The 11,998-nt window shown below is 38.9% G+C and overlaps 1 protein-coding gene across 8 annotated transcripts in view; it reads left to right on the forward strand.

Annotated features, from left to right (window-relative positions):
* WASF3 (WASP family member 3) overlaps window positions 1–11,576 on the forward strand; it is a 51,155-nt gene extending 39,579 nt beyond the window's left edge. For 7 of the 8 annotated variants that reach the window (XM_077341756.1, XM_077341755.1, XM_077341753.1 and 4 more), the window contains 4 exons: window positions 479–654; window positions 4,063–4,326; window positions 4,769–5,139; window positions 7,368–11,576. In XM_077341756.1, the coding sequence (XP_077197871.1) occupies window positions 479–654; window positions 4,063–4,326; window positions 4,769–5,139; window positions 7,368–7,525 (969 nt within the window). In that variant the 3' untranslated portion in view covers window positions 7,526–11,576. Of the gene's footprint in view, window positions 1–478; window positions 655–3,289; window positions 3,457–4,062; window positions 4,327–4,768; window positions 5,140–7,367 lie in introns of all 8 variants that reach the window. The other variant, XM_077341759.1, reaches the window with a different exon arrangement.
* The last annotated feature ends 422 nt before the right edge of the window (window positions 11,577–11,998 follow it).

The following is an 11,998-nucleotide window of genomic DNA, read 5'->3' on the forward strand; positions in this document are numbered from 1 at the left end:
GACAAGATTTTAAATAATTTGAGCCAAGCTCTCTCCCCTGGCCAGCAACTGCTGTTTGTAAGGATGTCTGTATGCACCATCAGCATTTGATGGGACAACAGATTTATGCCACACTTTTGTGATGCTTGTCTGACTGCAGTATTTATCACAACTGCATTGATGAGTAATTGCTAGTGAAAACTGGATTGTTCAGGCATGTTTGTAAAACTTAAAATTTTCACCAGTTTTGTGGGCAATATGAAGTAATATGAAGATATAAGCAGTTTATGAGCAGTGTTTTCCTTTAAATGTTCAAATACAGCTGTGTCCAGTTGGGTAAATAACCTTTTCAGTTCTTAAGTTTATGTAGATACTTAGTTCATTTAAATTTTGCTCAGCTTCATCTGCTTATCTGCTTGTTTTCATACTTTTAACAGCATTTAACTTGCTGTTTTCTGCTTTTCTTTCTTTCGCATGCTTTCTCTCTGCTTAACGTTAGGAGCAAAAACGTATAGATGGCACAGCCCGAGAGGTGAAAAAAGTTAGAAAAGCAAGAAACAGGCGCCAAGAGTGGAATATGATGGCATATGACAAAGAGCTTAGACCAGACAACAGGTTGTCTCAAAATGTGTACCATGGAGCATCATCCGAGGGATCTGTGTCCCCTGATACTAGGTCTGTTTTCAAGTATATTTATAGAAAGCATTCATATACCATTAGCATCCTTAGGTTCATTACACATTAAGGATGTAACTGTAGAAATTGAACAAGTGCATTTTGAAATGACAAAAATATGCTGTACATCTGCTCTACATGTCTGTTGACTGTCTTTTCTAGATGGACTTGCTACACTGCTGTAGTCAGTTCTGTACAAATATTTGTCTTCACTAAATGCTTGCATGTAATTCCAAGGCAATGGGGGTTTTATGGGAGAAATTCAGCTTAATTTTGGTGTTCAGTAAGCAGTGTTTATACTAGGAGTGTACACACAAAACATTGGGGACTTTTTCGATTTGGATATATTGGACCCCCCAAAATTTGGGATTTCCGGGGGGAAATCCAATTCCACTAATGATACTTGGATTTTTTTTTTAATTCTAAATTTTCCCAGCTTCATTATAATCAATGGGGAATCTGTCTGAAGGAAACCAGGGGTCTGGGGTGGCTGGTTTTTTTGGTAGAATTTCAGCATAGCTCCTAGTGCCTCTCCACAAGAGACTCCCCAAGTTCCAAAAAGATAGGACTAGGAGCTGTGTCCCCATCTTCCGTTGTTTCCAATGGTGTGTGTGTGGGGGGGGGGGGGGAATAACAACAAAGGCCCAAGGTCAGATGTCAAAACAGAGTCTCTGCAGTAGAAATTGAAGGTGGGAGAGTTTCTACTGGTGCATGTACAAAACGCCCAACAGAACCAGTGCCACTGTGGCAATTCCAGCTCAACAAATCCAAATATGAAGCTATAAGCCCATCACTTGTTGAACTGGCATTGCCACAGTGGCATTATTTCTTTGGGGCACTGTGCATATGCCCTGGCTGTGCTAGGCCTCTCATTTTGACATCTCGGGGCCCATGCTTATGGGGATCATTGACTATACTGGTCCCCATTGGCGGTAATGGAGCCAAAGACATTTAAAGGCGTTAACAGTTGTGGCTTAATCCAGAATGGTGGTTAAAGGGAGTACACGCTCTTTAAATGCCATTTAACTGAGTCTATCCTGTTAAATGGCATTTAATTCCAATGAATTCCAAATAAATGCACATTTGACCTATTGCTTGCTTGTTCTGAATAATAAGAAACTTGTTCATCTCAACATTAAAGTTGTGTTCAAAGGGAGCTATAGAAGTTGGGTGGAGATCATGCAGATTTTTTTTTCATTCGTGGTTATGGTTTACTTTGGCATCAGTAGAGGTTCTTCCACAGTAGAGAAGGTGTGTAGGATCCTGGCCATTATTTTTGTTTAGAGCAAAGGGATTTAAGAGAGAACTTTTCGCAAGCAGAGCAGAACTTGCATTTGTGCTCTACTGTCTTTGAGCTAAGTGGGAGGTTTGTGTGCGTAAATAAACAATAAAGTTAAACTTGTTTGGCCAGCAGTCCCATGACTCCTTCATATTAGTTCTGCAAGTTAATGCATTTGAGCAAGGAACAAACACAACAAAGTGTAGATTGACATGACTTCACAGTTTCACTAACATGCTGCCTCTTATAACCACAGGCCAAGAAAGCAGAATCAGAGTGGTATTTTCAGGTCAAGAAGTCATCACGACTTTAACTACTGGGGATGCCAAGATTTGAAAGGAAATGACCTGCTATTTCTAATGTTCATATTCAGAATTTTTGAAGTTACTGTAGGAGGGAAGATGTTACCTATAGCTGTACAGCCTTCAAATATGTGGTGTTCCAGTGTTCACTGAATAGTATCCAGTTCTTTACAGATTTGTTAACTTTGATTATTTTTTCTTTTCCTTCTAAGTCAGTTTGTTAATAGAGCTACATTCCAGTTTCACCTATGATTCCATCACTGAAGATGGGGAAATAGACTTTTGCAACAAGCCCATCCTCACAGCTGTTACCAAGGCTGTGTTCAAATCTATATTGTCAGGTTGTATTGTCTGCACTTGGACATGGTTTTCTAATATTGAAAAATGTGTACAAAATTTGCCATGTACGAGGCTATCTGCAGACATTGTGGAATGGTACTTTTTTCTCCTGTTTCAGTCCACTGAGCCTCCTGCTCCTCAATTTTGTTCCGGAATAGCAAATTGTCCAGAAACAGTGTAGGGGGAAGGTGCGGTTCTGTAGTGGGACAGGAATTGGCAGAAATTACCACACTCTCTTCCAGAAAAGGGAAATGTTTCACATGTGGAGCTGTATGGTTGGGTGCCTGCTGTTGCATTGTTTTTTTTTTTTCTTATTTTCTTATTCCTTTTAGCAAGATAGTATTTCTGAAATGCTGTTAATATTCCTGCCACTAAATAGCAAGTTCTGCATCCTTGTTATTTTAAGAAAGACAACTCCCCCCTCCCAAGTATTAAATGAATTCATTCACTTCAGTCATAGGCACAGTGTTATTAATTGTTACACCAACATATGTTTCTCTTTTTGTAGTGCGGAAACTATGCCTCATTCTGTTATGATTAAAGGATGATCAATGTATTGTAAAAGCAACTTAATTCTGATGCAGAGCACTCAAACATAAGTAAATATATTAAGTATAAAAGTCCTTAAAATGTACCTGTTGGAACAGGAAATTAAGTTATTTCCTAACTGGAAGCCTATTCACAATGCACTTATATTATGCCCACTGTGATTCAGAGAGAAAGACACAAGCTGAATCCAAGCCGGCACCAGCAAATTAATGTGAGGAAAGTAAGAACAAGAAGAGAAGAGTGGGAGAGAAGGAAAATGGGCATTGAGTTCATAAGTGATGCAAAGAAACAAGAGCAGGCAGGAAGGACAAAAGAGGTCAAGATGCCCAAAGGGTTTGTCATTTTGTTTTCTCAAAGCTCTGATGCTTTGTAGCTTTGCCTGGCTTCTGTCTAAATATGAGCCTCAGTTTTACTGACATCTTTTTAACCAAATGACAGTTTGGGTAGTTTGTCTTACTAACGCAGCTTTTTTGTTTGCAGCTCAGGGGTGTGAATTGTCCATGGGCCTCTCTTGATGAGCACTAGGAACTTTGCATTTTATGAGCTCTGTGTTCAGCTAATAGTTTTTGTCTGTGTCTCTAATCCAATTACTTATTTGCAAACACACAAACAAGCAACTTCTTCAAGAAGAAAGCCTTGAAGTTGGTTGGTTTGATGAATGATAATCTTTTCAATTTACATCTTTCACTTTTCTTGTTACTATCCTGACTCTGTTAATTACCCCAAAAGCTAACCTTCCATAATAGATTTAAGGGCTTCTTTGTGCCCAGCCAATCAGCATGAGCATTCAGATCCAGTGAATATGAACAGTGACTGGCTATTGTACCAATAAATTGTTTCTACCTGTTTTGTGGCCCACTAAAAGCTGGAAAATTTTAAGTAGGGCAATTGCAATTGATATTTCATTCAAGTTTTCCCCTTCTTCCACTTGAATTTTAGATCCCATGCCTCAGATGTTGCCAACTACTCGTATCCTGCTACTCCAAATCATTCCCTCCATCAGCAGCCAGTGATGCCTTCGTACGGAGCAGGAGATGGGTCTCAATATATGCTTGCAAACCAAGGCCTTGAACATGAATATAGGCCACTTTCCACAACAATGCGACATGCTACTTTAAACAGACCTCAGCAGCCACCTCCACCCCCACCCCAGGCCCTAGATGGACAACATGGCACTGTACCACTCGCACCAGCAGATTATGGGTAAAACTATTGTTTTCACCCTGGTTGATGTTCATAAAAGTCCATGTCGGGGAAATGCATGTAGTATATAACTAGGTTGCTCCAGTAAACAGCTTTCAGGCTTGGATAAAATATCCCAGCAAAGCTGGGGAGATGGCAACATGTTGACATTAAAACTGAGACATGAGTCCAATTTGTCTTAGAGTCTAAAGGCTTCTCTTTTTTTGGGTGCATTATTGGATGAGTGAGACGACACAATTGGAGACATCTTGTAGTGTACACAGAGTGCTCTAGCCTGTCCTGGGAAAAGATCAGTTGTTGGGAAAGTGAAGAAAAACAGCAATAGCCCAGCATTTGCATGCCATTCAAACAACAACGGAGCCTGTATTTAAGGGTGCACACTTCATATCTGCCAACTAACACTTTTTGGTTTAACCAATATTGTGTTCTATTTTGTATATAGGATGCTTGCAGCTCAGATGGTGGATTATTACAATCCTTCAGGACCCCTGCCGCCTCCCCCTCCACCCATGATTCCTTCTGCACAGACTGCTTTTGTTAGTCCTCTCCAAATCCCTGTGCTACCTTCCCATCCTGGACTAGTGACTGGATCTGTGTATTCTGCTGCTCTTCATCCTCCTTCTACTGGGCTTGTTGTTACAGCTCCCCCTCCTCCAGGCCCGCCTCCTCCCCCTCCAGGCCCTCCTGCTGCAGGATCCTCTCTCACATCCTCTCCGATGCATGCTCCTGCAGTGGCTGAGGCAAAGCGTCATGAGTCCTCACAGTCCCCAGTCAGCGATGCTCGAAGTGATCTGCTTGCTGCTATTCGGATGGGTAAGAGTGCACTAAACATTCCCCAACATGCTCTATGTTCTTAAAGAGTTGAAATATTTGGTATTTTAACTGCAGACCAGCTGTCATTGGTCTGTGAGCTGAGTGTTATCAGGTCCAAACTAGGGAGTGGCAGAGCTTCCTGTTTTTGTGCACATTATAGTGAAATTCATGTGTATATTATCTGCTGTCAAATTGCTTCCAGCTTAGGGCAAACCAATAAATTAACAACCTCTAAAGCATCCTTTTGTTGATGCCCTTGCCCAGGTCTTAAGAGAGAAAGCAAATTGAAGGCCATGGTTTCTTTTACTTGGGTCAGCCCATCTCATGTTGGGTCTCCCTCTTTTCCGGCTGTCTTCAACGTTTCCTAACATGGAGGAACTGGTAAAGAATCCAGATGTGGTTCCTGGTCCTCTGTGCAAATTGCAAACACCGGCTTGCCTTTCTGTAATGAGCTAGGAGTAGAACACATGTTGGATTCTTTCAGAAGTCCAGGTTCACTCTTGTCTTATGATGGGGTAATGGCCAAAAGAACCTGCAGCAAGTGAATTGGGTTCTTATGAATTCATCACAACTGAATTAAATAACCAATAGGCAAATGGTTGCTGTTTACTCCTTCCGAAAGAATATTTCAGTTGTGATTCAATGTCTGTTAATAGCATATTAGAAGTATAAGACTAGTAACACTATCACATTAACTGAAATAATGCTCCAGGTGTATCTCTCAGCTTACTGTATTGAGTGTGGATATTTAAAAAAATTTCTTATATAGCTTGACACAATTCAATGGAAGGGGTTTGGAAAACTGGAGGAGAAGTTTTCCTCATCTAAATAGTAAAAATCTGTACCTGTCCTCTAATTGGGAGAATGGGAGGAAAGGATTTAAACCCATGTTTGTTCCATTAAGTCAGTTTATAGTTCCCATCAAAAAAGCCAATAAAAATGGAACCATTCTTTTAAAAACTCATCGACAACAGAAATATTCATGTGTTTTGTGGCCTTTCTGTATTGAAAAAACTGTGTTATAGTAGTACAACACTTGAAAATAGAACAAACCATTGAAATAATGACTGGTATGCATATGTGTTTTAACAGGGTAAGAAACGACTAAAAATAGCATATAACATTTAAAATATCATGTAATTATACTATTGTGACATTATACATATTCAAAGCAATACGTTAACGTTTGAAATAACTTTATGGATTCTGGTAATGCAAGATTTACTGAAATTTAAATTAACAATTTCTTAATGGGGAAAGATGCTTGTTTAAAGAACAGCAAGATGGCAGTTTTTCCTGACAAAATTCAGTTCCATTCAGAACTACAATGGCCTGAAAAAAAATGAGGACCATCAACAAGTAATGCAGCTGGATCATGAAATTCCTTGTTCATGAAGACCCTGGTTGCATTCAGAATCATAAACAGAAACAGAAGAAGAGTTGGTTCTTATATGCCACTTTTCTCTACCCGAAGGAGTCTAAAAGCACCTTAAAATCGCCTTCCCTTTCCTCTCCCCACAATAGACACCCTGTGAAGGAGGTGAGGCTGAGAGAGCCCTGATATTACTGCTCAGTCACAACAGCTTTCTCAGTGCTGTGGAGAGCCCAAGGTCACCCAGCTGGCTGCATGTGAAGGAGCGGGGAATCAAATCTGGCTTGCCAGGCTAGAAGTCAGTGCTCCTAACCACTACACTGAGCTAGACATCAATTCAGCTTGTTGCTAATGCTTGCATGCTCCCCCTCACTCATCTACCTTTTTTCATTTGCTCAGCTAGGTTCAAACATTAATGGGTTGACTTAATTGAAATTTACTGTGACAGCTGATTGCAGACAACTCAGCAAACTGGAGTTTGTTTACTTGCTGTTTAATAGTAGTTTAAAATCTCAGTTTGCAAAGAGTAAACAGACTCTGGTATGCCAGAGTTCTGTTACTCAGATGTCATGGTGAACTGTTGCTTGATCAAACTTAGGAAGTCTGGAATCAAGCATCATCATCCAAGTTAGGTGGGAAGAACAAGGGAGCATGCAACCATGACAACAAATGGTGTGTGTAGCTATTCCCAGTGTCTTGTGACATATGAATGTAGCCAGTGTTTGTATTGAGATAACAGCTTATGATTCCTAATTGCATCTGAACAAATTTTATCTACATCTTTTTTATAATTTTGTTTTCAAATTGTGCCAATCAAACTTATTACAGGATTTCTTATCTCATTGCCATCCTATAGGAATCCAGCTGAAAAAAGTGCAAGAGCAGCGTGAACAGGAAGCTAAGCGTGAACCAGTTGGAAATGATGTGGCCACAATTCTCTCCAGGCGCATTGCCGTGGAATATAGTGATTCCGATGATGATTCGGAATGTGATGAAAATGATTGGTCAGACTGAGGCTGGAGTACCAAAGCATTCTAATGGAGTTTGCTAGGAATTATCCATGTGGGCTTTGATGTATGATGAACAAATATCCTAAATTGCTATAGTCTAGTACCTTTAATTGAAACGTTGTGTTTATAAAGATCCTAAAACTGGTTTCTCTTTATTTCATAATACTCAAGTGCCATTGAATGTAGCAAATCATGTTGTGCCCAAAGGAAAAGCAGCATTTTTCTTTATATATTTGTTTAATATTTTCAGTATCCCTTGGTACTTTTGAAACTGGTTGTTTAGATCTTGCTGGAGGCTAGTTGTACTTCTTGGCAGACCAATACACTCAGGTTGCAAAACATCATTATTTTGGTCTAACTTTGCTAAATCTCTTAAATTGACAACAGTTAAATGGTTTTTTTTTGTTTGTTTTTTAAGCCCTATTATCACTAGCAACCTGTGTTTATTGTCTTAACTACACTTTAAATATTCAGGTGGGGGATTGAGTTAGAAATACAGATTGTATTTAGTTATGTCAGTAAAGGCCTGGAATATATTGGAATGCTAATCTGCTCCCCTAGCCATGTTAATTTGTTTGGACTATTTTGATTTCATAATATTAAAAAGCTAATTTACTTTATGATGTTAAAACAGAATTATTTTCTTAGGAATAACTGAGAGTGACAGACATAGATAGTTTTCTTATCCCTGTTCTATAGAAAACAAGAACAGTATTTTTTGTTGCTACCACTAAATGCTTCCTCTAGGTTTTATTACTATAAGCTTCAAATCATCAGTAATAAAGGTAATTCTCATGTACAGTTAGAATATTATGTGGGTAGACATGTAAGCCCATTGCTAGGTTAAGGGTGCATTTGTATCATCATGTTTTATTCTCATGTGCCCCTTTTAAAAGATAGTTTATCACTTCGCGTTAAGCTTATCCAGCAAGAAAGTGTCTGTAGTTTTTGTTCCATTATTCACACACTATAATTTGACTTATAAGATTGATTTCCCCTCTACAGCTCCAGATACTATGATGATGTTTATGTTGCATAGCATATGGAAGTTTGAAAAAATCCATTGAAAACTGCTGTTGCACAGACTCATGTATATACTGAATGAGATTTGTACATGGGGTGTTTGATACATAACAGTATAATTCTGCAACATATGATTAAGTCCTTTGAGTTTGACTAAAAGATAGGAGTTATCCATTGTTCATTTGAACATCCCTTCCTTTCATTTTGTTCTCCCCTTTCTAGATGAAAGGCATTGGAAATTTCTCTCTAAACAGCTCTGCTGTCCATCTTGCCTTGGAATGCTCATATACTGCATTTTAACTACTTGATAGCTATCTGCCTTAAGTACAACTTTGGTATAGAGACTTCTTGCCACATCTGTCTGTGGGAATAAGTGTGTGAAGGAAATGTAGGAACAAGGTGCAAAGCTGCTTTCCACTCACACAGAGTGCCTGCCACCCTCTAACCTCTCGCACACAAGAAGTTCTGGTTTACACATTGGTCAGGCCATGATACTTGCCACCATTCCTGTGTCTCTTTTGAAGTATATAGAGAGACGTGACCATTTTATACCTCATGTCCTCTTTCTCACTTACAGAAACATCATCAGACAGAGTAGCCCAGCCCCCTTTAATCACAGGTCCTCACTCAAAGACTTCACTGAATTATTCGGGCTGGAGGCTCATTCAATGGTTCCATTCAGATGGTGCCACCTAAGTGCATAGAGAATGAGATCTTTACTTGTGTGTGTTTCTTTCCCTGAGACACATAGTCCAGAACGTTAAACAAAACAAGAAGCTAAATGTTATTTGTGGTTTGAACATAACTTCCGCCTTAGTCTCTTCAGTGTTATGTTTCACTTCCATTTAACTTTTGAACTGTCCCCCTGTTCCAGTATCTTGGATTTTGTCATACAAACTGACTTTTTTAGTCAGCTAACTTTAAGCTGCTCTTCATCTCAGGTTTACTCAGACATACTCTTTACCTTCTCACCTCCCCAGTTGCTCTTTTCCAATGGTATCTCCCCTAACATTCTATCAGCTCTCATCGGTTGTACTTAGGGAGAGGTGGAACGTAACCTGTCTGTCACATAAGGTCCCAAGACGTTTTGTTGCCCCAAACAATAGTACTTTTCTGTCTGTTTCTTTCCCTCCTGACTAAAATGGTGGTATGTAATGAGATAATGGCACTTAAAGTTTGCAATTAAATACATAAGAGTAGCATCTTAAAATTATCATTTTAAGAGCACCTTCCAATTTTTGTACACCACAGGGTTCATTGTAAAAATAATGAACCTCATGAAAGCCACAAGCCAAGGTTTCAACCCCAGAAATTTTAAAGTTATTCCATTATTCCTCCAGATAAACCTGAACATGTGGCAACCTTAAATGGATTCGACTTTCCCCAAAACAATGGATCATAGAACTCATACCTACAGGAAGGAACTTGAGGATATGATTTTGTTTGAAGGTGGGAACATGCTTTTTCTTGCAGTAGAAAGTTTCATCAAGATTGTGCAATCATTTTCAGAATATTAGTACTTTATATTTAATATACACCTGTCTACTTATTTGAGGCATCCTTGCATGATTTGTATGTAGCATTTAATCTGTCCCTCAGAATCAGGAGGAGTTTGGCTGTTCAGGAAACAGTCGGGCCATTAGAAAAATGCATAGATCAGTAAAATGCTACAAGACTCCCTCTGCTCCCCTGATTTAAATTTGCAATCCAAAACCAAAGGACTTCCACAACCAAAATTCAATGTAAAGTTATTAGTATCTCATGAAGCTAACGGATACCTACACACTTGGGGAGGGTAGGCAGATGAGATGGTAGTGCTGCCTGATTAAATAAGACAAACTGGCCAACCCTACAGTGTTAGCTGCAAGTTAGATTGTGTCCCACCAGCCAGTCAGAGCAGCTCCTCCTGCTGATCTGTGCCCAGGTTGTTTCTTTCACCTTGCCCAAGGTACTACAGCATCTGTTGAGCAAGACTTCCTTTGCATACAATGTAGAACATTTTTATATTACTCATCATCTCTTGTAAAATATGCTTGTATTAAAGTTACAATGCATTCTTATGTTTAGAAGTTATTAGCTTCATAGCACTATAAAGCTGAGACATGATTATTTTAATTTTTCCTGGTAAGTTTGTTAGATCAGAATTCTGCTTTTCTTTTATAAACAATTAACCACATAAGACTCCTGCCATGGGCAATGTGTCTTGTAAGTACAAATATAATTGCAAGAATTGCCTTTACTCTCTTGACTAATTCCCAGAGAGTCTGAAGCTTGCTACACTGAGTAGCTCCTCCACAAACAAAGCACAATTGCATTTTCTGTGTGAAGACCCTGAGAGCACTTTCCAGGTTGGTACTCAGGTTGCCTTAAAATAAGGTGGGGAAAATCTATTCCTGGCCTTGCATCATGTGTATGGAACGAATAAAGGACCCTTACTATCACTGAGGATGGTTCATCGTTGATGCAGGTGTGAATTCTTCAGTTTTCTCAGAATTTCACTGCTGAATTATAGGAAGCCACTTCATACATTAAGTACTGATGCTCCTTAGGATAGCGGCAGAGTTGACCACTGGGTATTGCTTGAGGATGTCAGTCATATGTAGCAATGAGACAAGTGGGGTATTAAATGCCAGTGCATTCTTTTGCCACATCAAAAGAAAACAGATGTAGCACTGTGAATTCCGTTTCTGAGAGGTTTCTATGAATTTAATTAAACATTCTGACATCAGCATTATTTCAGCTGTAGAAATATGATAAATATATTTTAGGAGTGCAAAATGAGTGAATCACAGGATATTTGTATTTTGAATTAACTTTAAACTAAAGTGATTTGGGAATTAATGAGATGTCATAGGTGGCCAATTTGTTTTTTTCCCCTAAGCTTGAAGTATTTTTGTCATCTTTCAGTATTTTAACAAAAATATGTATTTTAAGTTTAGTGATCTAAATTTACACTAACTTTTATGTTCATATATGCTATCCTGGTTTATGTAAAGATTATAGTTATGAATAAAAACTCAGTTTTGAACTTTGTACACTGATATTTGTTTATTGTTCATGCTGCTGATTCTGGCTAATGGAAATGGGTTATATTCTTGTGTTCTTAATACTACTGTTAGGGTACTCTGAACGGCTAACTTAACTATTGGAAACAAAGAGGTACACTGACCAAACAAGTTGGCCATCTCTGATGTAGAGAACAATGGACACAATGCATGTAAACATTTAAAGTTAATTTAAGCCTTCTCACCTGAAGTTTTCCTTTGCCTCAGTGGAGCGTAATCTACAAATATCCTATGCTGTGCAATCCTTTGGTAAGGTTTTTAAAACAAATATAAATGGCTCATGGAGCACTTTCCACAGCAGCATCTACATGTGTCCTGCCCATTTAAATGGGCAAGATTCCATGCAAGATGGGATAGATATATTTCTGTGGAAAGATATTGACCTCTGG

The sequence above is a fragment of the Paroedura picta genome, chromosome 6 (genome assembly GCF_049243985.1).
Source record: "Paroedura picta isolate Pp20150507F chromosome 6, Ppicta_v3.0, whole genome shotgun sequence".
Lineage (NCBI taxonomy): Eukaryota > Metazoa > Chordata > Lepidosauria > Squamata > Gekkonidae > Paroedura > Paroedura picta.